This window comes from Thunnus maccoyii, chromosome 3 (assembly GCF_910596095.1).
Source record: "Thunnus maccoyii chromosome 3, fThuMac1.1, whole genome shotgun sequence".
Classification (NCBI taxonomy): Eukaryota; Metazoa; Chordata; class Actinopteri; order Scombriformes; family Scombridae; genus Thunnus; species Thunnus maccoyii.
Genome location: NC_056535.1, coordinates 9463570 through 9488471, shown reverse-complemented (window position 1 = coordinate 9488471; position 24902 = coordinate 9463570). Strand labels below are relative to the sequence as shown.

Genomic DNA, 24902 nt, shown 5'->3' with positions numbered 1-24902 from the left:
ACTAACAACAACAAGAGTTAAATCATAACCTTCCTTTTTGTGTGTTTTGGTGAGGACTGAGAAAACGGCAGGTGATGTACATGCATCATGTCTTTGCCATTTCAATGTATACATACATTATGACAGGAATGTGCCGAGTGCTAGACAAGAGACAGTGAGGCATCATGCAAGGACAGGAGAGCCAGGATATTCAACAAATGCTGATAGCAGAAACAATGATGAAATTCATCAAAACACCCCTACTTGACAATGATGCATTATTGACAAGAGTACTACAGAACATTTACAAAGACTGGAAACAATCATGATGAAAAGTTCCCTGACCGGGAATCGAACCCGGGCCGCGGCGGTGAGAGCGCCGAATCCTAACCACTAGACCACCAGGGACCCACATGAACAAAACAAACCACCTTCTGCCTGAAAGCAGCATGGCCATTCATGGGTGAACATTTGTGAAGGAACCATACCAGTAGTTTTACATGTTTAAGATAATTGACCAGGAGAGCATACAATTAATGTTTCTGCAGACCATTTTCCAATCCTGTGATTTCTTCCCTTCATCACAAACTGGCCAGTAGCTGACATATTTTGCTCTGGATAAAAGCAATATTATTATCATATACAGAATTATTCATTCATTCATTACACATATGTACTTACTCCAGTTCAGACCAGTGCCAGAGCTTATCCCAATGTTTACTATGCAGAGGGTTAAGATGATGCCTTGGAAAGGTTGTCAGTGATGGTCAATTTATACAAATTCACAAAAAAATGTTATTTTTTTTATTTCTTACACTGTTGTTGCTGTTGGTTAGTATTGTTGTGATGATTAAACTGATAAAGAATGAATAAACTAAACCAGGATTAATGATTGTTAGCAGTGATGAGTGTTTGTGTTCCCACTACTTTGTCTTCCATTTAATACATATGGGTGACCTGTTTATCCGTCACCCAAACATGCATTCCTGCATACGTTGGTGTACTGTTTACATTCTCACACAGCTAACAAGCTCCCTGGTGGTCTAGTGGTTAGGATTCGGCGCTCTCACCGCCGCGGCCCGGGTTCGATTCCCGGTCAGGGAACGCTCACTTTATGTATACTGCAAACTGAGAGTCTATGAAGGTGAATGATGATCAGCTGCTTGACAGCAGATATAATCACTTCAGGCTTGTTTCAGTCTGTGTACCACAACCTTCCATGACTCACACTTGGATACATGTCCATGCCACTTATGACTGATGTTAATGGTGTGGCTGGTTATGTTTGGGAATATCATAAAACATACACCAACAACAAGGAAACTACTTTGGAAAAGAGGAGAAGTTGCAACCATCACTGACAGAAACATACTAACAACAACAAGAGTTAAATCATAACCTTCCTTTTCGTGTGTTTTGGTGAGGGCTGAGAAAACGGCAGGTGATGTACATGCATCATGTCTTTGCCATTTCAATGTATACATACATTATGACAGGAATGTGCCGAGTGCTAGACAAGAGACAGTGAGGCATCATGCAAGGACAGGAGAGCCAGGATATTCAACAAATGCTGATAGCAGAAACAATGATGAAATTAATCAAAACACCCCTACTTGACAATGATGCATTATTGACAAGAGTACTGCAGAACATTTACAAAGACTGGAAACAATCATGATGAAAAGTTCCCTGACCGGGAATCGAACCCGGGCCGCGGCGGTGAGAGCGCCGAATCCTAACCACTAGACCACCAGGGACCCACATGAACAAGATGAACCACCTTCTGCCTGAAAGCAGCATGGCCATTCATGGGTGAACATTTGTGAAGGAACCATACCAGTAGTTTTACATGTTTAAGATAATTGACCAGGAGAGCATACAATTAATGTTTCTGCAGACCATTTTCCAATCCTGTGATTTCTTCTCTTCATCGCAAACTGGCCAGTAGCTGACATATTTTGCTCTGGATAAAAGCAATATTATTATCATATACAGAATTATTCATTCATTCATTACACATATGTACTTACTCCAGTTCAGACCAGTGCCAGAGCTTATCCCAATGTTTACTATGCAGAGGGTTAAGATGATGCCTTGGAAAGGTTGTCAGTGATGGTCAATTTATACAAATTCACAAAAAAATGTTATTTTTTTTATTTCTTACACTGTTGTTGCTGTTGGTTAGTATTGTTGTGATGATTAAACTGATAAAGAATGAATAAACTAAACCAGGATTAATGATTGTTAGCAGTGATGAGTGTTTGTGTTCCCACTACTTTGTCTTCCATTTAATACATATGGGTGACCTGTTTATCCGTCACCCAAACATGCATTCCTGCATACGTTGGTGTACTGTTTACATTCTCACACAGCTAACAAGCTCCCTGGTGGTCTAGTGGTTAGGATTCGGCGCTCTCACCGCCGCGGCCCGGGTTCGATTCCCGGTCAGGGAACGCTCACTTTATGTATACTGCAAACTGAGAGTCTATGAAGGTGAATGATGATCAGCTGCTTGACAGCAGATATAATCACTTCAGGCTTGTTTCAGTCTGTGTACCACAACCTTCCATGACTCACACTTGGATACATGTCCATGCCACTTATGACTGATGTTAATGGTGTGGCTGGTTATGTTTGGGAATATCATAAAACATACACCAACAACAAGGAAACTACTTTGGAAAAGAGGAGAAGTTGCAACCATCACTGACAGAAACATACTAACAACAACAAGAGTTAAATCATAACCTTCCTTTTCGTGTGTTTTGGTGAGGGCTGAGAAAACGGCAGGTGATGTACATGCATCATGTCTTTGCCATTTCAATGTATACATACATTATGACAGGAATGTGCCGAGTGCTAGACAAGAGACAGTGAGGCATCATGCAAGGACAGGACAGCCAGGATATTCAACAAATGCTGATAGCAGAAACAATGATGAAATTCATCAAAACACCCCTACTTGACAATGATGCATTATTGACAAGAGTACTGCAGAACATTTACAAAGACTGGAAACAATCATGATGAAAAGTTCCCTGACCGGGAATCGAACCCGGGCCGCGGCGGTGAGAGCGCCGAATCCTAACCACTAGACCACCAGGGACCCACATGAACAAGATGAACCACCTTCTGCCTGAAAGCAGCATGGCCATTCATGGGTGAACATTTGTGAAGGAACCATACCAGTAGTTTTACATGTTTAAGATAATTGACCAGGAGAGCATACAATTAATGTTTCTGCAGACCATTTTCCAATCCTGTGATTTCTTCTCTTCATCGCAAACTGACCAGTAGCTGACATATTTTGCTCTGGATAAAAGCAATATTATTATCATATACAGAATTATTCATTCATTCATTACACATATGTACTTACTCCAGTTCAGACCAGTGCCAGAGCTTATCCCAATGTTTACTATGTAGAGGGTTAAGATGATGCCTTGGAAAGGTTGTCAGTGATGGTCAATTTATACAAATTCACAAAAAAAATGTTTTTTTTATTTCTTACACTGTTGTTGCTGTTGGTTAGTATTGTTGTGATGATTAAACTGATAAAGAATGAATAAACTAAACCAGGATTAATGATTGTTAGCAGTGATGAGTGTTTGTGTTCCCACTACTTTTTCTATGTTTTCCATTTAATACATATGGGTGACCTGTTTATCCGTCACCCAAACATGCATTCCTGCATACGTTGGTGTACTGTTTACATTCTCACACAGCTAACAAGCTCCCTGGTGGTCTAGTGGTTAGGATTCGGCGCTCTCACCGCCGCGGCCCGGGTTCGATTCCCGGTCAGGGAACGCTCACTTTATGTATACTGTAAACTGAGAGTCTGTGAAGGTGAATGATGATCAGCTGCTTGATAGCAGATATAATCACTTCAGGCTTGTTTCAGTCTGTGTACCACAACCTTCCATGACTCACACTTAGATACATGTCCATGCCACTTATGACTGATGTTAATGGTGTGGCTGGTTATGTTTGGGAATATCATAAAACATACACCAACAACAAGGAAACTCCTTTGGAAAAGAGAAGTTGCAACCATCACTGACAGAAACATACTAACAACAACAATAGTTAAATCATAACCTTCCTTTTTGTGTGTTTTGGTGAGGACTGAGAAAACGGCAGGTGATGTACATGCATCATGTCTTTGCCATTTCAATGTATACATACATTATGACAGGAATGTGCCGAGTGCTAGACAAGAGACAGTGAGGCATCATGCAAGGACAGGAGAGCCAGGATATTCAACAAATGCTGATAGCAGAAACAATGATGAAATTCATCAAAACACCCCTACTTGACAATGATGCATTATTGACAAGAGTACTACAGAACATTTACAAAGACTGGAAACAATCATGATGAAAAGTTCCCTGACCGGGAATCGAACCCGGGCCGCGGCGGTGAGAGCGCCGAATCCTAACCACTAGACCACCAGGGACCCACATGAACAAAATAAACCACCTTCTGCCTGAAAGCAGCATGGCCATTCATGGGTGAACATTTGTGAAGGAACCATACCAGTAGTTTTACATGTTTAAGCTAATTGACCAGGGGTCCGTTTCACAAAGCAGGTTCAACAAACTCTGAGTCTAATCCTGAACTCTGAGTTGATCTACTCTGAGATAGGAAACTCTGAGTTTCCGGTTCCAGAACAGCTGATTTGAGTCAGTTTATTCAACTCGGGATAGTTTCACCTGGAGTTAAGCGCGTGCACCACAACTATAAAAAGCCAGCATCAATGGAGCCCCGATTCAACGAGTCACCATGGCAACGAGGAAGAGGAGGGCTGCGTTTTTCACCCCACTAGAACTAGAAATCGTAATGCGATAATACAGCAAGTTTGAACATGTTTTCAAAAAGAAGTGCAACACCGCTGCAGCTGCAAAAGAGAGGGAGACGGCCTGGGAGAACATCGCTGCTCAGGTCAATGCGTAAGTTTAAATGTAGTCCTTTGCAATCACAATAATATTACAGAGGAAAACTGCTTGATTGGTCGCCTATTAATTTATTTCATTTAGGTCGAATCCCGCAAGGGAGAAGCGCACTTGGCAGCAGTTTAGGATGAAATATAAAAACATTGTTCAAACAGGTGAGACCTCAGCATAATCTCATGGGGGAACCTCATTTTGATCATGTTTTACATTGTAAAGTAAATATTAAGTGGCTGTTTGACTGTGCAGTTGTTTTATCCCCAACATAATGCTGGTTTCACACACATAAATGTCTTCTCATCTACATCATGTTCTGTTAAATAATTAATCCTATTTAAACTAACACAGACTTCTACTCAGCCAACAGAAAGAAGGCAGATGTCCGTAAAACGGGTGGTGGTCCAGCACCGCCACCTCTAAAGGAGGCAGAGGAGCTGGCCCTAAGCCAGACTATAGGAAGGCCAGTGGCTGGCCCCGACACTGTACAAAAAACTTCCGTTTGCAAAGAAACGCAGCGCAACACACAATATCTGCTGGGATGTGAGAGCATGACTACGATTGGTAATGTTGCAAATGTAAGGACGGATTAGGTTGTGTATGTAGATGATGGACTGTGACGTGAAACGGTACCGCTCAAAAAGATAATTGTCTGGAAATGCTAGAACATCTATGCGCGGTCTGATAACCATCTCTCAACGAATATTTAATTCTCTGCGCAGTAATGCTGCACCGTCATCCACGGGATCGTTATCAAAAGGACATGCCATGTTAGTGAAAAAGTCGCCACCTACTGCGCCTAATGGATTTCTAATATACTGACTCTGATTTTTTTAATGATTTTTTTAAATGACAGACGGCAGAACTAGGCTACGCCAAAACTCGCCTGCTGACTGAATGAATGAGGAAATCAAATGGAGTGTGTGGCTCTGAAAGAGGGCGGAGACTGAGAGAAACTCGAGGTTCACTGAGAAAAACCTGGTCCCGACCAGGTTAGGTTCATAGAGTCTGTTACTACAGTAACTGACCAAGAGCTTAAGTTACCTCTCTCTCTGAAACAGGCTAGAGTTACCCCTCTTTCTCTGGTTTGAGTTACCTCCCTTTTTGAAACGGAAAACTCAGAGTTTCCCTCATTTCAGGGTTAACAGACTCTGAGTTTTCACTAAACCTGCTTTGTGAAACGGACCCCAGGAGAGCATACAATTAATGTTTCTGCAGACCATTTTCCAATCCTGTGATTTCTTCCCTTCATCGCAAACTAGCCAGTAGCTGACATATTTTGCTCTGGATAAAAGCAATATTATTATCATATACAGAATTATTCATTCATTCATTACACATATGTACTTACTCCAGTTCAGACCAGTGCCAGAGCTTATCCCAATGTTTACTATGCAGAGGGTTAAGATGATGCCTTGGAAAGGTTGTCAGTGATGGTCAATTTATACAAATTCACAAAAAAATGTTGTTTTTTTTATTTCTTACACTGTTGTTGCTGTTGGTTAGTATTGTTGTGATGATTAAACTGATAAAGAATGAATAAACTAAACCAGGATTAATGATTGTTAGCAGTGATGAGTGTTTGTGTTCCCACTACCTTTTCTATGTCTTCCATTTAATACATATGGGTGACCTGTTTATCCGTCACCCAAACATGCATTCCTGCATACGTTGGTGTTCTGTTTATATTCTCACACAGTTAACAAGCTCCCTGGTGGTCTAGTGGTTAGGATTCGGCGCTCTCACCGCCGCGGCCCGGGTTCGATTCCCGGTCAGGGAACGCTCACTTTATGTATACTGTAAACTGGGAGTCTGTGAAGGTGAATGATGATCAGCTGCTTGACAGCAGATATAATCACTTCAGGCTTGTTTCAGTCTGTGTACCACAACCTTCCATGACTCACACTTAGATACATGTCCATGCCACTTATGACTGATGTTAATGGTGTGGCTGGTTATGTTTGGGAATATCATAAAACATACACCAACAACAAGGAAACTACTTTGGAAAAGAGGAGAAGTTGCAACCATCACTGACAGAAACATACTAACAACAACAATAGTTAAATCATAACCTTCCTTTTTGTGTGTTTTGGTGAGGGCTGAGAAAACGGCAGGTGATGTACATGCATCATGTCTTTGCCATTTCAATGTATACATACATTATGACAGGAATGTGCCGAGTGCTAGACAAGAGACAGTGAGGCATCATGCAAGGACAGGAGAGCCAGGATATTCAACAAATGCTGATAGCAGAAACAATGATGAAATTAATCAAAACATCCCTACTTGACAATGATGCATTATTGACAAGAGTACTGCAGAATATTTACAAAGACTGGAAACAATCATGATGAAAAGTTCCCTGACCGGGAATCGAACCCGGGCCGCGGCGGTGAGAGCGCCGAATCCTAACCACTAGACCACCAGGGACCCACATGAACAAAATAAACCACCTTCTGCCTGAAAGCAGCATGGCCATTCATGGGTGAACATTTGTGAAGGAACCATACCAGTAGTTTTACATGTTTAAGATAATTGACCAGGAGAGCATACAATTAATGTTTCTGCAGACCATTTTCCAATCCTGTGATTTCTTCTCTTCATCGCAAACTGACCAGTAGCTGACATATTTTGCTCTGGATAAAAGCAATATTATTATCATATACAGAATTATTCATTCATTCATTACGCATATGTACTAAATCCAGTTCAGACCAGTACCAGAGCTTATCCCAATGTTTACTAAGCAGAGGGTTAAGATGATGCCTTGGAAAGGTTGTCAGTGATGGTCAATTTATACAAATTCACAAAAAAAATGTTTTTTTTATTTCTTACACTGTTGTTGCTGTTGGTTAGTATTGTTGTGATGATTAAACTGATAAAGAATGAATAAACTAAACCAGGATTAATGATTGTTAGCAGTGATGAGTGTTTGTGTTCCCACTACTTTTTCTATGTTTTCCATTTAATACATATGGGTGACCTGTTTATCCGTCACCCAAACATGCATTCCTGCATACGTTGGTGTTCTGTTTATATTCTCACACAGCTAACAAGCTCCCTGGTGGTCTAGTGGTTAGGATTCGGCGCTCTCACCGCCGCGGCCCGGGTTCGATTCCCGGTCAGGGAACGCTCACTTTATGTATACTGTAAACTGAGAGTCTATGAAGGTGAATGATGATCAGCTGCTTGATAGCAGATATAATCACTTCAGGCTTGTTTCAGTCTGTGTACCACAACTTTCCATGACTCACACTTAGATACATGTCCATGCCACTTATGACTGATGTTAATGGTGTGGCTGGTTATGTTTGGGAATATCATAAAACATACACCAACAACAAGGAAACTACTTTGGAAAAGAGAAGTTGCAACCAACACTGACAGAAACATACTAACAACAACAATAGTTAAATCATAACCTTCCTTTTTGTGTGTTTTGGTGAGGACTGAGAAAACGGCAGGTGATGTACATGCATCATGTCTTTGCCATTTCAATGTATACATACATTATGACAGGAATGTGCCGAGTGCTAGACAAGAGACAGAGAGGCATCATGCAAGGACAGGAGAGCCAGGATATTCAACAAATGCTGATAGCAGAAACAATGATGAAATTCATCAAAACACCCCTACTTGACAATGATGCATTATTGACAAGAGTACTGCAGAACATTTACAAAGACTGGAAACAATCATGATGAAAAGTTCCCTGACCGGGAATCGAACCCGGGCCGCGGCGGTGAGAGCGCCGAATCCTAACCACTAGACCACCAGGGACCTATATGAACAAAATAAACCACCTTCTGCCTGAAAGCAGCATGGCCATTCATGGGTGAACATTTGTGAAGGAACCATACCAGTAGTTTTACATGTTTAAGCTAATTGACCAGGGGTCCGTTTCACAAAGCAGGTTCAACAAACTCTGAGTCTAATCCTGAACTCTGAGTTGATCTACTCTGAGATAGGAAACTCTGAGTTTCCGGTTCCAGAACAGCTGATTTGAGTCAGTTTATTCAACTCGGGATAGTTTCACCTGGAGTTAAGCGCGTGCACCACAACTATAAAAAGCCAGCATCAATGGAGCCCCGATTCAACGAGTCACCATGGCAACGAGGAAGAGGAGGGCTGCGTTTTTCACCCCACTAGAACTAGAAATCGTAATGCGATAATACAGCAAGTTTGAACATGTTTTCAAAAAGAAGTGCAACACCGCTGCAGCTGCAAAAGAGAGGGAGACGGCCTGGGAGAACATCGCTGCTCAGGTCAATGCGTAAGTTTAAATGTAGTCCTTTGCAATCACAATAATATTACAGAGGAAAACTGCTTGATTGGTCGCCTATTAATTTATTTCATTTAGGTCGAATCCCGCAAGGGAGAAGCGCACTTGGCAGCAGTTTAGGATGAAATATAAAAACATTGTTCAAACAGGTGAGACCTCAGCATAATCTCATGGGGGAACCTCATTTTGATCATGTTTTACATTGTAAAGTAAATATTAAGTGGCTGTTTGACTGTGCAGTTGTTTTATCCCCAACATAATGCTGGTTTCACACACATAAATGTCTTCTCATCTACATCATGTTCTGTTAAATAATTAATCCTATTTAAACTAACACAGACTTCTACTCAGCCAACAGAAAGAAGGCAGATGTCCGTAAAACGGGTGGTGGTCCAGCACCGCCACCTCTAAAGGAGGCAGAGGAGCTGGCCCTAAGCCAGACTATAGGAAGGCCAGTGGCTGGCCCCGACACTGTACAAAAAACTTCCGTTTGCAAAGAAACGCAGCGCAACACACAATATCTGCTGGGATGTGAGAGCATGACTACGATTGGTAATGTTGCAAATGTAAGGACGGATTAGGTTGTGTATGTAGATGATGGACTGTGACGTGAAACGGTACCGCTCAAAAAGATAATTGTCTGGAAATGCTAGAACATCTATGCGCGGTCTGATAACCATCTCTCAACGAATATTTAATTCTCTGCGCAGTAATGCTGCACCGTCATCCACGGGATCGTTATCAAAAGGACATGCCATGTTAGTGAAAAAGTCGCCACCTACTGCGCCTAATGGATTTCTAATATACTGACTCTGATTTTTTTAATGATTTTTTTAAATGACAGACGGCAGAACTAGGCTACGCCAAAACTCGCCTGCTGACTGAATGAATGAGGAAATCAAATGGAGTGTGTGGCTCTGAAAGAGGGCGGAGACTGAGAGAAACTCGAGGTTCACTGAGAAAAACCTGGTCCCGACCAGGTTAGGTTCATAGAGTCTGTTACTACAGTAACTGACCAAGAGCTTAAGTTACCTCTCTCTCTGAAACAGGCTAGAGTTACCCCTCTTTCTCTGGTTTGAGTTACCTCCCTTTTTGAAACGGAAAACTCAGAGTTTCCCTCATTTCAGGGTTAACAGACTCTGAGTTTTCACTAAACCTGCTTTGTGAAACGGACCCCAGGAGAGCATACAATTAATGTTTCTGCAGACCATTTTCCAATCCTGTGATTTCTTCCCTTCATCGCAAACTAGCCAGTAGCTGACATATTTTGCTCTGGATAAAAGCAATATTATTATCATATACAGAATTATTCATTCATTCATTACACATATGTACTTACTCCAGTTCAGACCAGTGCCAGAGCTTATCCCAATGTTTACTATGCAGAGGGTTAAGATGATGCCTTGGAAAGGTTGTCAGTGATGGTCAATTTATACAAATTCACAAAAAAATGTTGTTTTTTTTATTTCTTACACTGTTGTTGCTGTTGGTTAGTATTGTTGTGATGATTAAACTGATAAAGAATGAATAAACTAAACCAGGATTAATGATTGTTAGCAGTGATGAGTGTTTGTGTTCCCACTACCTTTTCTATGTCTTCCATTTAATACATATGGGTGACCTGTTTATCCGTCACCCAAACATGCATTCCTGCATACGTTGGTGTTCTGTTTATATTCTCACACAGTTAACAAGCTCCCTGGTGGTCTAGTGGTTAGGATTCGGCGCTCTCACCGCCGCGGCCCGGGTTCGATTCCCGGTCAGGGAATGCTCACTTTATGTATACTGTAAACTGGGAGTCTGTGAAGGTGAATGATGATCAGCTGCTTGACAGCAGATATAATCACTTCAGGCTTGTTTCAGTCTGTGTACCACAACCTTCCATGACTCACACTTAGATACATGTCCATGCCACTTATGACTGATGTTAATGGTGTGGCTGGTTATGTTTGGGAATATCATAAAACATACACCAACAACAAGGAAACTACTTTGGAAAAGAGGAGAAGTTGCAACCATCACTGACAGAAACATACTAACAACAACAAGAGTTAAATCATAACCTTCCTTTTTGTGTGTTTTGGTGAGGGCTGAGAAAACGGCAGGTGATGTACATGCATCATGTCTTTGCCATTTCAATGTATACATACATTATGACAGGAATGTGCCGAGTGCTAGACAAGAGACAGTGAGGCATCATGCAAGGACAGGAGAGCCAGGATATTCAACAAATGCTGATAGCAGAAACAATGATGAAATTAATCAAAACATCCCTACTTGACAATGATGCATTATTGACAAGAGTACTGCAGAATATTTACAAAGACTGGAAACAATCATGATGAAAAGTTCCCTGACCGGGAATCGAACCCGGGCCGCGGTGGTGAGAGCGCCGAATCCTAACCACTAGACCACCAGGGACCCACATGAACAAAATAAACCACCGTCTGCCTGAAAGCAGCATGGCCATTCATGGGTGAACATTTGTGAAGGAACCATACCAGTAGTTTTACATGTTTAAGATAATTGACCAGGAGAGCATACAATTAATGTTTCTGCAGACCATTTTCCAATCCTGTGATTTCTTCTCTTCATCGCAAACTGACCAGTAGCTGACATATTTTGCTCTGGATAAAAGCAATATTATTATCATATACAGAATTATTCATTCATTCATTACGCATATGTACTAAATCCAGTTCAGACCAGTACCAGAGCTTATCCCAATGTTTACTAAGCAGAGGGTTAAGATGATGCCTTGGAAAGGTTGTCAGTGATGGTCAATTTATACAAATTCACAAAAAAAATGTTTTTTTTATTTCTTACACTGTTGTTGCTGTTGGTTAGTATTGTTGTGATGATTAAACTGATAAAGAATGAATAAACTAAACCAGGATTAATGATTGTTAGCAGTGATGAGTGTTTGTGTTCCCACTACTTTTTCTATGTTTTCCATTTAATACATATGGGTGACCTGTTTATCCGTCACCCAAACATGCATTCCTGCATACGTTGGTGTTCTGTTTACATTCTCACACAGCTAACAAGCTCCCTGGTGGTCTAGTGGTTAGGATTCGGCGCTCTCACCGCCGCGGCCCGGGTTCGATTCCCGGTCAGGGAACGCTCACTTTATGTATACTGTAAACTGAGAGTCTATGAAGGTGAATGATGATCAGCTGCTTGATAGCAGATATAATCACTTCAGGCTTGTTTCAGTCTGTGTACCACAACTTTCCATGACTCACACTTAGATACATGTCCATGCCACTTATGACTGATGTTAATGGTGTGGCTGGTTATGTTTGGGAATATCATAAAACATACACCAACAACAAGGAAACTACTTTGGAAAAGAGAAGTTGCAACCAACACTGACAGAAACATACTAACAACAACAATAGTTAAATCATAACCTTCCTTTTTGTGTGTTTTGGTGAGGACTGAGAAAACGGCAGGTGATGTACATGCATCATGTCTTTGCCATTTCAATGTATACATACATTATGACAGGAATGTGCCGAGTGCTAGACAAGAGACAGTGAGGCATCATGCAAGGACAGGAGAGCCAGGATATTCAACAAATGCTGATAGCAGAAACAATGATGAAATTCATCAAAACACCCCTACTTGACAATGATGCATTATTGACAAGAGTACTGCAGAACATTTACAAAGACTGGAAACAATCATGATGAAAAGTTCCCTGACCGGGAATCGAACCCGGGCCGCGGCGGTGAGAGCGCCGAATCCTAACCACTAGACCACCAGGGACCTATATGAACAAAATAAACCACCTTCTGCCTGAAAGCAGCATGGCCATTCATGGGTGAACATTTGTGAAGGAACCATACCAGTAGTTTTACATGTTTAAGATAATTGACCAGGAGAGCATACAATTAATGTTTCTGCAGACCATTTTCCAATCCTGTGATTTCTTCCCTTCATCGCAAACTGACCAGTAGCTGACGTATTTTGCTCTGGATAAAAGCAATATTATTATCATATACAGAATTATTCACTCATTCATTACACATATGTACTTACTCCAGTTCAGACCAGTACCAGAGCTTATCCCAATGTTTACTATGCAGAGGGTTAAGATGATGCCTTGGAAAGGTTGTCAGTGATGGTCAATTTATACAAATTCACAAAAAAAATGTTTTTTTTATTTCTTACACTGTTGTTGCTGTTGGTTAGTATTGTTGTGATGATTAAACTGATAAAGAATGAATAAACTAAACCAGGATTAATGATTGTTAGCAGTGATGAGTGTTTGTGTTCCCACTACTTTTTCTATGTTTTCCATTTAATACATATGGGTGACCTGTTTATCCGTCACCCAAACATGCATTCCTGCATACGTTGGTGTACTGTTTACATTCTCACACAGCTAACAAGCTCCCTGGTGGTCTAGTGGTTAGGATTCGGCGCTCTCACCGCCGCGGCCCGGGTTCGATTCCCGGTCAGGGAACGCTCACTTTATGTATACTGTAAACTGGGAGTCTGTGAAGGTGAATGATGATCAGCTGCTTGATAGCAGATATAATCACTTCAGGCTTGTTTCAGTCTGTGTACCACAACCTTCCATGACTCACACTTAGATACATGTCCATGCCACTTATGACTGATTGTTCATTGTATGGCTGCTTGGGAATATCATAATTCATGAAACATACACCAACAACAAGAAAACTGCTTTGGCAAAGAGGAGAATTTGACACCAACATTGACAGAAACATACTAAACAAGATACTTGCATAACACCTCAACCTGCAGCCTCAAAAATTACCATGAGATTAATCAAGTATGCTATATTATTATCAGATGTCAATCAGTGATTTCTACAAGACGTTCTTCCTACCTTGGGTCTATTCTGCGGGATGTTCAGCCGATGTAGGACATGTTGAGAGAACGCCCGAAACATCCCTTCGCTGTAGCAATCCGAGATCTGCCATCAACATACAACAGAAATAATACACAATAACACACACGTGCACAATTCAATTTATTTTTCACCCATTCTATTGAAAACATTGTACCAAAATAACTATTTTGTTATACTTTGTGTATGGAAATATGAAAACAATAAATATACTTTTATAAATCTACTCACTGATTTGAAATGAAGTGAAAGCGAATTGAATCTTGCCACATCAGTGCAATGTACTGGGTTGTGATGAAAAACTGAGAATCTGGCAATTGTAAACTAATTTCCTATTCTCTCTGGGATAAATATCATATGAGCCTCAGCATTTCTCAAATTTCGGAATCTCTCGTATACTCTGCTGCAAAGCAGATGTAAATAAGAGCACATGAATATAAACATGACATGTGCCGCAGGGGCAATCAAAAGCATCGGCTTGAGGCTGACCTATCAATATTTCACACCTCAAGGCTAGAACCACGGGACAACGCACATTTACATGGTATCATCTTTATAGTAATCTCCTTGAAATTATCATTTAAATAACATAAGCACTTGCTGAGCTGTTGAATACATCACATAAATATTTGACCTGAACTGCATGTTTATGACTAAACCGGATATTAGTGTGTGTGTGTGTGTTTGTGGGGAGGAAACATCAATGAATGCCAAAAAAAGCCATCACAAAATGTGAGATAAAATCATAAGACACAAATAAGCCAATACTGAAAGTATGGGACACTTTGTTCAATTTGTTAAAAGCAAATATAAAACCGTTAAGTAATGATTTGCAGCTACACACAGATACACATACACGTGACAAATAACTTACGAGAGGCGTGTTGTAAAAGAGGCCATATCTCATTCTTGGGAGGAGGGAGAAGAAGGCATCTTTGAAACACACCTATGGACAAGTGTGAATAGGTTAATAAATAAGTTGCTATATAAGCAGTGTACAGCACAGCACAGACATCAGTTTGTGGATGTAGTTTATGTGTGGCGTCATTTCTCATGGGAAAAATCAACCCAGTCCCAGTCTACAACAAAACTGTAGAAGCTTTTATTGACTGATCGAGTACCATTAATACACAGCTAATTTCTTTGTCACTTCTAAACAAGAATACTTGAGTAAGTGATCAGTTCAACACCTGGTGATGAGGTTAAGTTGTACCTACCCTTTTAGAGTCATAGGTCTTCAGGTGGATGATGTCATAATCTGAGAAGGCCTTCCATGTTTCACTGAACAGATCTCCATAACCATAAAAACTCTAGTAAAAGACGTAAAGAAGAAAAGAATAAATGTTGATTAATGTTCACACTGAAATGAAAAAAGCAATGAAATCAAAATCAGCTATAGCCTTTAGCACTGCCAGAGTCTGTCATCTATTTTCAAACTCTGTTGGGTATGGCTGTATTTTTCTTAAGTTTTAGTTTCATCTGTTATCATACTATTATCTGACAGTTTGCCCCTGTTTGGACTGCAGTGTGCAGTTTCTGAAGAAAGGTCACTGTTTTCCTTCTCATTCAGTTTTTCTCTCCCTCCCCTCTCTTTCCTTTTTCCTCTTCACTTCTGTGCACAGTGGAGGGAACAATGGGCCGGAAAAGGCTCTCTGTAAATATTCTGTTTTTCAACTGGTGCTTCCTCTTTATGTCTTCATCAGGCATGGGCACCACTGACTTGTTCAATGAAAACAACTCTAACTGACTCTAGTATACACACTGTGGAAAAACTACTGTCTGGTTTTAAAGCTGGGCTGGCATATATGGGTCAGATCTCAGGTTTGGGACACTGTTCACAAATTTTCTTTTAAGTTTAGGGTTAGGGTCTTGTTTCTGTCTTGGTCTCACCCATAATGGTCTTTCATCTCAACAGATAGTAGAAAAAATCAGCATCAGTCTGACAAGTTGTTTAATAAATGTGTATTTATTTATTTATAAAATTTCTAGAAGAGGAGGAGAGAGACAGGAGCTAAATCAGCATGTTTCAGATAGAGGCTGAACTAAAGGGCTGCGTAAAGGGTCAGTGAATATATTTTTTGAGATTTTTTTCACTGTAAATCATGTAAAATATTCCAGTAGAGCCCCAGATCAAAAATATAGATCGGTAAATGTGCATAATATGTCCCCTTTAAATAAACAACAAATTAGGGATCATTGATTTCTCCCCTTCCCCCAACAACTCTAGTGGGAGGTATCATGTACCCACCGTGTCCCACATGATAATGTTGATATCTGAGCTGAAGGAGTTGTTAATGTGTTGGGAGATGTAGAGGTTGACAAAGTCACAGAAATGGTGGTACATGTTCACACCTGTTGAACAAAACACACAATTATTATTCTAATAATGTCACAACTGAAATTGTAAAATACGTGAACTATGAACATCAGACTGTCTTGAGACTGCAATATAAAAGAATCTCACTATAAAGGAAGGAATCTCTGTATGTATGTGTGTCCTTCACGTATCTTGACAACCGTTCATCATATCGACTTCATACTTGGCAGCTGTAATGCTGAGGACCTAAGGAAGTGCAGTGTCGAATTTGGTGCAATTTGGACACACACATGTTCAATATCAATACATTTTGAATAAACAAGCGAACAGTGAGGCATTCCGCTCTGCAGTAGCAGGGCAGGCCTTCAGGGCTCTGTGACTGCAAGTCATGAGCACAAACTTGTCAGCTTCCCGACTCATTTTAAGAAAGACGAGAAAAAAAGAGAGAGAGATGGCAAGCAAGATGAGAGCACGAGTGAGCGACAGAGAGACAGCTCTGGTGAGGAGAAACAACGGTGGAAAGCTTTCTCTGTGAGAGAGAAAGCCTGTGAATGACAGAAATACAACGTTTTTTTCTGATTGTTTCACAGCAGTTACGTTCTAAAGCACAAATAAACAACTCAACGGGCGATTTACTGTGGAGGCAGACGCTCTTAGTTTCTGTTTCATTTTCCTCCTCTGTGTTTCTTTTCATTCATTCAGTTTATTACATCCAACTAATGAAGCAGTAAATACAAAGAACAAGAGGACAAATCTGTGTTGTTTTTTTCTCATGTGTGAATGCTTTGTTTCAAGCACAGCAGCTGAGGAGCACACACGAGCGAAAGAGAGAGAGAGAGAGAGGGAGAGAGAGAGAGAGAGAGAGAGAGAGAGTGTGTGGTGGAGCAAGGAGAACATTTTTAACATGGCATGCTCTAAAAAATGAAAAGTAGACAGCGAAAATAGAGCTTTTAATCAAGAATAGACAGACTCTTAGTCTACTTCCCACGGGCAGTTCAAAACCAGTGTGTCTCATACAAGCACAAATCTTTTGAGCAAACATACCAACTCAAATGATTCGAACTGCAGTCACAGAAAATATATGATCTTAGAGCCCAATATGATCGATCCACATTATTTTAGGATGCATGTTTTTTCAAAAGCTCTCTTATGTATTTTATTTTTAAATGGGGCCTTCATTATACTTGAAATGAGAAAAGATTCACTTGCAGTGCTTAACAGCTGTGCATAATAGAATGTTAGTTTCTTTCATGCTGTATGTGTATTCATTCACAACTCACATCAACAGTATTAATTTTTCTACGCGTTGAAGCCAGAGCTGGGCAAAATGGCCTATAAATAATATTGCGATATTTTTTAGGCTATGTCATAATACACAATATATATCCGATATTTTGAAATCTCTAAACTATTTTAAACTACTAAAATAGTACACCACTAAATAAACTGCTGTTACAATAAAATTAAATGAAGTACTCTTATAACAGCTTGTCTCGGGCCAGAAGCGTTGATGTAGCTGCTGTCAAAAACAACAACAGTTAGCGGTTAGAGGAAAGTTAAACCGTCACCTGTCAAAAACACACGACTCACCTACATATATCGCACACACTCGCCCAGGAGAGTGGTCTGGATGGGCGGGCGAGTGTGTCTGACATAGATATGTGAGGGGGTTTTTTTGTGTGTGTGTCTGTGAGAGAGAGAGAGAGCCAAAGGAGAGAGCAAGAGAAACAAACCGTCAAAACGAGTCTCATGTGGGCAGCTAAAAAAATATGTGGCAATTTGGGATCAGTGTTCGTGATATAGTCACTTACTACAATCCACGTAGAACAAGCCGCGATACATCGAGTATACTCGATATATCGCCCACCCCTAGTTCAAACAGCAATACTGGAGGCCAAGTAATCACACTCTCGATACACTCTCGATCTAGCAACTTTCCAACTTTTTAAAAGGTGTCCCTTCTGGTGGAATAGATAGGTTGCAGGAACTATGTTTACAGTAATGTAGTGTTTAGCCTCAAACAAGTTAAACGTGAACACTTGTAAAAGCTGCAAATATAGTGTTCATTTATTAAGGTAATGAGGATAAAGGTTTGGGCTACTTGTTGAGATTGCAGGGGTTTCAACTGAGACACATGTATCTCTGTTGCTTACCAGCATCCAGTTTCATGAAAACAGTAGGTTTTTCAATGATGATGTCACAGTGTCCATCCTGTATGGGATGAAAGTCCAGCTCTGTGTATGTCTGGAGCTCTGCATACCTACAAAAATCATCAGTGGGAGAGTGATAGTTCATTAGGTCTGATCTTGATTGATAATGTGATGATATCTTGGATGAGACCTATTGGTGCTTTCATTCAACAGTTAAATTCAGGTAGTGGTGAGTTTTTTTTGACTCTGAGAATATGTAATAGCCAACTTGAGGCATTTATTGTTCATTACAAAGTGTTAAAAGGCCTTTTTCAGAGGGAATTTTGATATGTCACATTAGGAAAAAAACAGGTGTAAATGATAAAATGAATGATGCCTGAATTCCATTTTGCTGCTTTGGTTTCAGATTCCTGGTATTGTGCGTGCTGGATCACTGTCACAATGTCATGGTTTACTGGGACACTTATTAATGTCATTAGTAACACCTGTGCTTTTCCTACTATGACAAGTCAAAATTTGTGTTGTGAAAAAGGTCTATTGTGATGCATCCTTCAAATCCATGAAAGCTGGTCCCAACTCCATCATTTTCTTCTTCAAATATTGTTCAAAGTGCAAGTAATATGATTAAATTCATCAAACTAAACAAATTGGAAGACTTGTGACCTAGCAGGCACAGCATTCACCATACAGGAAGTGGTGAAACTCTGAATTGCTGTATTAGGTGAACGTTATGCACGAGAATCTACATAAACTACCTCATTTGCTTTCTCTACGCTAGTCTATTTTAGTCACTGCAGCACCAATCTCTTCACAAATAAAGAAAAAAAATAACACAAGTCAAACCTAGAATCTTCTCATCTGTAGTCAGACGCATTATCCATTACGCCAATGGCAAATCACAGTCACATCATTTTACTTGCTCATTAGTTGGAGACGGATAGTTTATAAGGGTTAATATTGACAGAAGTAATGATATTTTGGGTGTATCTACTGGTTCTTCCACGGTTCCAAGTGGGAGTAACATTAATTTCATCAAACTAAATTAATTTGAAGATTTGTGTCCTGACACAATATCCACTATACAGGAAGCTAACTGGCTGACAATCACAGACTGTTTATAAAGAAGGATGTAGTGAGGTGTGACATCACGTAGTGGTTTGCATTGGAGCCGGTTTGAAGCCCAGAGTTGCTGCTTATGATCGGCGCCATCTTTTCCATTTGGAGCCAGGACCTTCTAAATAAGGAGTGGGGGGTGTTGCCTTTCACACTCTGGAAACACTACCTCGGACCAAAGCTAACACTAGCTTACTAGGAACACTAACTGGTGCACACTTAGGCTAACATTTGCTACTTCAGCTAAATTGTGCTGACAGGACAGGTATCTTAATCAAGTAACATGAAATTCACCAAAATATTGCAACAATAGTTCAACCCAGTGCGAGTCCCGGAGCCGGGGAGAGCAGTAGGTGAGCGAACTGTCAATCACGACTATCAATCAACGACCACACCATAGACATCAAAGCAACAATAAGTCTTCAAAACTTATTAACATAGCAAGCATTTCCAAAATAATAAGTTGACGCTTTATGAATGGGAGTCAATTAGAGCCACAGATCTTTTGGAGCCAGCATTTAGCAGCCGTCGGTGGCACTGGATACTGGATACTTCCGCATTGGCTTCAGCCTGAAGCCTTGGTAGTTGCCGGTTGCTGACAATACAGGGCCCTTTAATTCAAATGACATTATCCTGTTAAGTGTAGACTTTTCCATTTCAATGCTGCAGGCATGCCTGAATGACGGAATTGTTCGATCGTTCTAGTCTATTGTGGTCACTGCAGAACCCCTCTATCCTCGAATGAGAAAAAAACATTACTCGAGCCAGCCAGGAGTCGAACCTAGAATCTTCTGATCCGTAGTCAGACGCGTTATCCATTGCGCCACTGGCCCTCTGACAATACACCTGCTTTACATGGGTCATTACGTGGAGAGGGCTAGTTCAATGGGCTTGATATTGGCTGATATTTTGGGTGAGCCTACTGTTGCTATAACAATTTCAGTAAGGGGTGGGCCATATAGTCAATGAGACTTAAGAAAATAAAAGGTGTGGCTACAGTAGTCCACTTAGAAGCATTTCATTGTTCATTTCAAACTGTCAGAAAATGTCTGAGGATTTTAACACTTGATTGTAACACATCCCTAAAAGCAGGAAAGCTAGTCCCAATGCCATCATTTTCTTTTCAAATATGGATAAAGCTGTGAGTAGCATAATTTAATTCATCAAACTACATGTCCTAACAGGTGTAACATTCACTATACAAGCTGACAGAACCAGCCTCTTTGCTTCAAAAGACACTAGGGTGCTGGGGCTGGCTTTCCAATTTCAATGCTTCAGTCTGTGTAATGGAATTACTTTTCAAGTACCTGAAAAAGGGTGGAATTTTAGCAAATGCAATACATTTAAATTTAACAACTCAAAATCTTACACAAACTATTGACAAAATGCTATTAGTAATCAACAAGAAACAGAACATGTTTGATAATTAGAATATAACATTCTTAATTGCACATTATGAGCAAAGTTTTGCATATGTTGTCCACTTCACTCACTTTGCTCTAGTCTGTTGTAGTTACTGCACCATCATTTTCTCCACAAATGAGAGAAAAAAAAAAGCATCGAGCCAGCCAGGAGTCGAACCTAGAATCTTCTGATCCGTAGTCAGACGCGTTATCCATTGCGCCACTGGCCCACTACCAGCCATGTGCTTTTCACAAAACATAAGCACGGGGCACAAACTCCACCCCCTCACATTCCTAACTATCCTTGCATCCCCCCTTCCCTTTTAGCGCTTCCCTTTGAGAAGGAGCAGTGTCTTTCACTACCTTCAAAAGTGATATGATCACAACAAGAGCGACTTGAAATGCTGTAATATTTAAGTGGAGCAGATTAAACTGAATTATTTGAATGAAAGAAAACATACCTATATGCTCTGGTCTATGAGTCACATTTTATCTATAATTTTAGCTGTTAGGTGAAGAGTGACATCATTAGTTCTGTCTACCACCTCAAAGCAAGTGTCACTAGTGTGAGTTTTGTATCCTTCAGCATTCAGCTCCACTGTTCTGCTTATAATGGAGAAATAGCTTTCCCGACTCAAAGTAAACATGACAAATACTTATTTTCCAGGCAGGCAGGGAGGCTGTTCAGGACATTAATACCAACAGAAGCCTATTCAGCATAATTCTGGCAACACAGTGCACAGAGTTTATCGGTGTGGGAGAAAAGCACCTCCTAGTGATGATCTGTGTTACTACATCCTTTAAGTCCCATCCTGCCACACACATGCCAAACATGCCAAAAGTTCTATTAAAGGGTATAGCATCTCCCTGGTGGTCTAGTGGTTAGGATTCGGCGCTCTCACCGCCGCGGCCCGGGTTCGATTCCCGGTCAGGGAACATAATTTTTGGGCCTCTTTACTAACCAAAATAATATCAAAAAGTAAACAAAGGTGACTATTCTTTTAAAAACAGAGCTAAAATCAAATCATTTTATATACTTATTGGGGGACATGTTGCAGTTCTCAACATCATTCGCACAGACGTTTAAAAGCAGGTCATTCATCAAACAGTGCCTCCACATAAAACCATTGTTTTATATAATCAGTCCCATTAGGAGTGATACATTATACATGGGTAACCTATGGGTGCATATCAAACATTCGAAAAATATGTCCTCTGACTGCTATCTGTAAGTCCCTGGTGGTCTAGTGGTTAGGATTCGGCGCTCTCACCGCCGCGGCCCGGGTTCGATTCCCGGTCAGGGAATGTGCTTTTAGCCTCTTAACAATTAAGCTCATGCCAAAATTATACCATTTGGTGAAGCACAGTAACTGGGTGCTGAGTGCATGGATGTGTGTGTCCTGCCTCACCAAGATTGCAAGGGGCTCTTGTGCTCTCCCTCAGTAGCAAGTGCTTGCTTGTTGAGTCTGCAACGACCACCAATCTCACCCCTCTGGATGAAGTCTTCCTTGTATCTGCAGCATAATCACGAGTGAGTTTCAAGACACTCTCATCAGTATTGGTGTGATGCTTTTTTTATGGACATGTCACTTTGAAATATACTGACCTCTCATGACCTCTTCGCGGTTTCCGCAAGTCCAGGTAAAGGTTAGTTGCCTTGCAGAATCGAGTGTGACTACTGCATTTTAATGATGAGTCCCCCTGGAAACATTTTCAGATTTGAAACATTTGGTATAAGTAATAGTCATGAACACTGGACCTTGGAGATTGTGAGAACGGTGTCTGTAGTATATTCTTTCTAAAATACTGCTTTTGAACTACAAATCATGTTCAAGCCCATTGTCTGTGGACTCTTTTGTTTAACATTGTGTCTGCTTCTACCTGTTGTTTCTTCCTGTTGACTCAGTAGGCCCATGGGAACTAAGGAAATGAGTGGACTTACTGGTTTGCTGGCCTTGCAGAGTGTTTTGAGCTCAGTGAGGCGCTCCTTGACATAGCCGAAATCAGCCTGCTTCCAGAAAAGCTCCTGGGCTGCCTCCAGTGAATGAGCCCTAACAGAGCAGAGACTTATGCAAATCAACAAAGCCAAAACCATAATGGTACATCAATGATGCATGCTATGAATGAGCACATTTTTACTTTGAACTGTGGTTTAATAAGTTAAATACCAATGAATAAAAGACTACAATTATTTGTGATATTGACACATCATGGATGGAGGGATAAATGAAGAATTATGTAAACATTATGTACAACATTAAGCATTATATCATTATTCAGGAGGATAAACTGAGAACATAAACTGTGTTAGAATAAGATGTGAGGAGCAGTACCATCCAGAGTCAGCTTTGGTACAGACAGGATAGCTAAAGCGCTTCTCTGGATCACAGTTCTTCTCATAACCCCAACAAGCAGACAAATCCAGTAGTGCATCCTGTTATGAAAACAAGGGTGAATATAGAAGTATGTGTGTGCGTGGGAGAGAGAGAGAGAAATGGGGTGGGGAGTCAAGTAAAAATGTACCATTTCTTTTGATCTTTGTAATGGAATTAAAATTCAATTAAAACTAAGGAACAAAACTGTAACATGCAATGAATGCTAAAACTGTAGGGAGTTTGGTTTGACAATTTGAGTTTAACTGACAATGAAACAAATGCAGATTTTGTGGATACACAGAGCTATTTTCATGAGCCCTGACAGCCAAATTGGACCAAAAACATATTTGCTGATCCTTTTAACAAGCTAACTAACAGTGATGGAGATACAACATAGATCAAAATAATGCATCCCATCAGTTTTAAATAATAATAAGGATTTGAACATATGATTTTTTCCTAATATGTGTGATTGTAATTGTTACTCCAAAGTAAATCCAACACATCAACAACAACAAAATTAAGAAATCCAGTATATTTTCAAACAAGCTACACAAGTGCAAGAGAAAAAAACATTCTGATATTTTAGATATACATATATATATATACATATATATATATATATATATATACACAGTATATATCTATATATGGCAGGCATCTGTGAAGCTAAGGACAATCTTTTGTGTCTTGCTGTTGACTTCATGAAATTTCATAGTTCCAAACTGCAACTGAGTGCAATCTGCATTTGATAATGTGCTGCCAATTCTGACAAATCATAAAGAAACCACCCTACCCACAACTAAAGACTTTTCAACTAACTCATAAATCAAATCTTTAGGCACTTAACACTTAATTGACAAAATGCTTTGTTTTGTTTACCAAAGAGCTTTTCCTCACTCAATGTCAACACAGCTAAAGAGTCAAACAAATTTTGCACACTGAGAAAATATTTGCACACTGCATAGTTGACAGAGTGCATATCTTACTTTAAAAGGGCAGAGTGGGTCCAGGCGGCATTGCTTGGCGACCCTCTTGTTGTTGTAGAGGAAATAGGGTACGTGCTCTGGCGGCAGGGAGATCCTGCTGTAGTTGAACAGCGATGCTGGTGGTTTGTGGCTGGTTTTCTCAGCCCTCTCAGTGGTGACCACAGTGGAAGAAAAAACTATGCCCAGCGCTACCAAGAGCAGCATAGTCAGAATTACACAGACATGTGAGATAGCCGTCTCTCTTCACAGAACTCTGAGGGGGAAAAAAGGAAAGGAGAGACAGAGACACAGACTCAGACTTGCACTCTGTAATCTTGGTTGAAAGCCACACCACAGTATACAAGCATGTGGGCACAAGCAAGTGTGTGGGAAATTCGCTCCAGGCGGATCCGAGTTCCACATAAGGAAAGGTCCTGTTGCAGGAAGTATTAGTAACCTTTTTCCGTCTGTTGTCCGAGCAATC

The 24902-nt window shown here is 40.4% G+C and overlaps 1 protein-coding gene and 20 non-coding genes across 22 annotated transcripts in view; 10 read left to right on the top strand and 11 right to left on the bottom strand.

Annotated features, from left to right (window-relative positions):
- The window catches only part of eogt (EGF domain-specific O-linked N-acetylglucosamine (GlcNAc) transferase), a 34315-nt gene that overhangs the window by 8319 nt on the left and 1094 nt on the right, over positions 1 to 24902 (bottom strand). For both annotated transcript variants that reach the window (XM_042405650.1, XM_042405651.1), the window contains exons 2-11: positions 24440 to 24692; positions 23409 to 23509; positions 23018 to 23126; positions 22682 to 22776; positions 22485 to 22589; positions 18563 to 18669; positions 16341 to 16444; positions 15310 to 15402; positions 14967 to 15038; positions 14072 to 14158 (exon numbers count right to left, since the gene is read on the bottom strand). In XM_042405650.1, coding sequence (XP_042261584.1) covers positions 14072 to 14158; positions 14967 to 15038; positions 15310 to 15402; positions 16341 to 16444; positions 18563 to 18669; positions 22485 to 22589; positions 22682 to 22776; positions 23018 to 23126; positions 23409 to 23509; positions 24440 to 24643 — 1077 coding nt within the window. In that variant the 5' untranslated portion in view covers positions 24644 to 24692. The remainder of the gene's footprint in view (positions 1 to 14071; positions 14159 to 14966; positions 15039 to 15309; positions 15403 to 16340; positions 16445 to 18562; positions 18670 to 22484; positions 22590 to 22681; positions 22777 to 23017; positions 23127 to 23408; positions 23510 to 24439; positions 24693 to 24902) is intronic.
- trnae-cuc lies at positions 316 to 387 on the bottom strand. Its single transcript has one exon. It is a non-coding gene; the product is annotated as a tRNA-Glu (tRNA).
- Positions 1012 to 1083, top strand: trnae-cuc. Its single transcript has one exon. It is a non-coding gene; the product is annotated as a tRNA-Glu (tRNA).
- trnae-cuc lies at positions 1665 to 1736 on the bottom strand. The gene has a single exon. It is a non-coding gene; the product is annotated as a tRNA-Glu (tRNA).
- trnae-cuc lies at positions 2361 to 2432 on the top strand. The gene has a single exon. It is a non-coding gene; the product is annotated as a tRNA-Glu (tRNA).
- On the bottom strand, positions 3014 to 3085 carry trnae-cuc. Its single transcript has one exon. It is a non-coding gene; the product is annotated as a tRNA-Glu (tRNA).
- trnae-cuc lies at positions 3714 to 3785 on the top strand. Its single transcript has one exon. It is a non-coding gene; the product is annotated as a tRNA-Glu (tRNA).
- Positions 4364 to 4435, bottom strand: trnae-cuc. Its single transcript has one exon. It is a non-coding gene; the product is annotated as a tRNA-Glu (tRNA).
- On the top strand, positions 6634 to 6705 carry trnae-cuc. The gene has a single exon. It is a non-coding gene; the product is annotated as a tRNA-Glu (tRNA).
- trnae-cuc lies at positions 7287 to 7358 on the bottom strand. Its single transcript has one exon. It is a non-coding gene; the product is annotated as a tRNA-Glu (tRNA).
- On the top strand, positions 7987 to 8058 carry trnae-cuc. Its single transcript has one exon. It is a non-coding gene; the product is annotated as a tRNA-Glu (tRNA).
- Positions 8637 to 8708, bottom strand: trnae-cuc. The gene has a single exon. It is a non-coding gene; the product is annotated as a tRNA-Glu (tRNA).
- trnae-cuc lies at positions 10907 to 10978 on the top strand. Its single transcript has one exon. It is a non-coding gene; the product is annotated as a tRNA-Glu (tRNA).
- On the bottom strand, positions 11560 to 11631 carry trnae-cuc. The gene has a single exon. It is a non-coding gene; the product is annotated as a tRNA-Glu (tRNA).
- trnae-cuc lies at positions 12260 to 12331 on the top strand. Its single transcript has one exon. It is a non-coding gene; the product is annotated as a tRNA-Glu (tRNA).
- Positions 12910 to 12981, bottom strand: trnae-cuc. Its single transcript has one exon. It is a non-coding gene; the product is annotated as a tRNA-Glu (tRNA).
- Positions 13610 to 13681, top strand: trnae-cuc. Its single transcript has one exon. It is a non-coding gene; the product is annotated as a tRNA-Glu (tRNA).
- On the bottom strand, positions 20433 to 20505 carry trnar-acg. Its single transcript has one exon. It is a non-coding gene; the product is annotated as a tRNA-Arg (tRNA).
- Positions 21233 to 21305, bottom strand: trnar-acg. Its single transcript has one exon. It is a non-coding gene; the product is annotated as a tRNA-Arg (tRNA).
- Positions 21940 to 22011, top strand: trnae-cuc. Its single transcript has one exon. It is a non-coding gene; the product is annotated as a tRNA-Glu (tRNA).
- Positions 22309 to 22380, top strand: trnae-cuc. The gene has a single exon. It is a non-coding gene; the product is annotated as a tRNA-Glu (tRNA).